General features: G+C 36.6%; 1 protein-coding gene across 3 annotated transcripts in view; it reads left to right on the top strand.

Annotated features, from left to right (window-relative positions):
- LOC107676979 (guanine nucleotide-binding protein subunit alpha-11-like) overlaps positions 1-1,493 on the top strand; it is a 19,662-nt gene that overhangs the window by 2,174 nt on the left and 15,995 nt on the right. For all 3 annotated transcript variants that reach the window (XM_016471752.1, XM_016471753.1, XM_016471751.1), the window contains exon 3: positions 771-955. In XM_016471752.1, the coding sequence (XP_016327238.1) occupies positions 771-955 (185 nt within the window). The remainder of the gene's footprint in view (positions 1-770; positions 956-1,493) is intronic.

Genomic DNA, 1,493 nt, shown 5'->3' with positions numbered 1-1,493 from the left:
TATATATATAACTGTCTTAACTGTGTTTATTTGTCTTAACTTGCCATTGTTGTGGCAAGTTAAATTGAGGGATGATGTTGAGGTGTTTTAACTGCTTGACATGTCACATTACCTATCCATTGTTGTGGCTCCTACATGGAAATAGTTGTATGTCAAGTTAGTATGACTAATCTCTTTATCACGCGATGTCTTGAGGGACACATTCTTGAGAGATCAAGTGATCAGGGCATGCCTGACTTTTTTTTTCTGCTCGTTGTGATAATGGAGTGGGTAAAAACTGCTCACACTGATTTGATTTGATTTGATTTGACGCGATGTGTGATGTGTGATGTGTTTGCCCGTCAAATATTTGCCATTTGAGAAACAGCGAGAACAGTCTAAGTCACTGATAACTGGTTAACGCTTGTCTGCTCAAATCACTTAAACCCAAACAATACGAGAGAAGTAGTTATAGAGTTCACAGCCAAGAAAGTCCCCCGATGGTGCAGGACACCTCAGCTTAAAGGCATCCAAACACATCCAGCTGCATACTTTCTGACAGTCTCCAGCTGTCAGTCTAAACACGATTAAAACATCTCGCTTTGTGGATGCTCTGTTAACAGGACAGATAACATTCCTTTGCGGGTGAAAAAAGCCTCAAATGTTATCATCTGCACGTTGCATTCCTTTCGGTTCTCCATTTTTGTCATTCCATGACCTGGTTTCAGAACTAGCATTTGACATCCCTTTTCTGTTTCATGTAATATTTATTTATTTATTGTGGATTTCAGGCACTGGAGAAAGCGGGAAGACGACTTTTATCAAGCAGATGAGGATTATTCATGGCAAGGGCTTTTCCGAAGAAGACAGGCGTGGATACACTAAACTGGTTTTCCAGAATATCTTCACAGCTATGAAGGCTCTAACAGTGGCCATGAACACCCTAAAGATTCCCTATGCTAACCCGCAAAACGAGGTGACCTGCCTGTTTCCGAATCCCTCTCAGTATTATATTTGAAATTAAGTGCACAGCAGTCTTTTGAAACGCCCACTGACAGCACAATTTACACAAGCAAGTACTACCTGTTTCAGACATTGGGTTGTGATTACTACTGAATTTGTATGGGCAGGGTATTTCAATCAAATGAACTATTGCCAAATTTGACCAAAAAACTAACTTAATTATGTAATATAAAATATTTATTATTTTGTATTATTATTATTTTTTAGTATTTTTAAATTTATATACTCTGTACAATTACTGTAAAATGATTCTAAATTATTAGTGCAGTACATATTGTTTTTACATTACAAATTTGATATAATTAGTTTTTATAATTATTTCACAAAAGTAAATATATAAATGTGTGTGTGTGTGAGACACACACACACACATTTAAAGGGGTCATATGATGCGATTTCAATTTTTCCTTTCTCTTTGGAGTGTTAAAAGCTCTTGGTGCATAAAGAAGATCTGTAAAGTTGCAAAGACTAAAGTCTCAAATCCAAAGAGA

Source organism: Sinocyclocheilus anshuiensis, unplaced genomic scaffold, assembly GCF_001515605.1.
Source record: "Sinocyclocheilus anshuiensis isolate Anshui unplaced genomic scaffold, SAMN03320099.WGS_v1.1 scaffold420, whole genome shotgun sequence".
NCBI lineage: Eukaryota > Metazoa > Chordata > Actinopteri > Cypriniformes > Cyprinidae > Sinocyclocheilus > Sinocyclocheilus anshuiensis.
The sequence above is the reverse complement of the archived record's forward strand: the minus strand, read 5'-3'. Positions and strand labels throughout refer to the sequence as shown.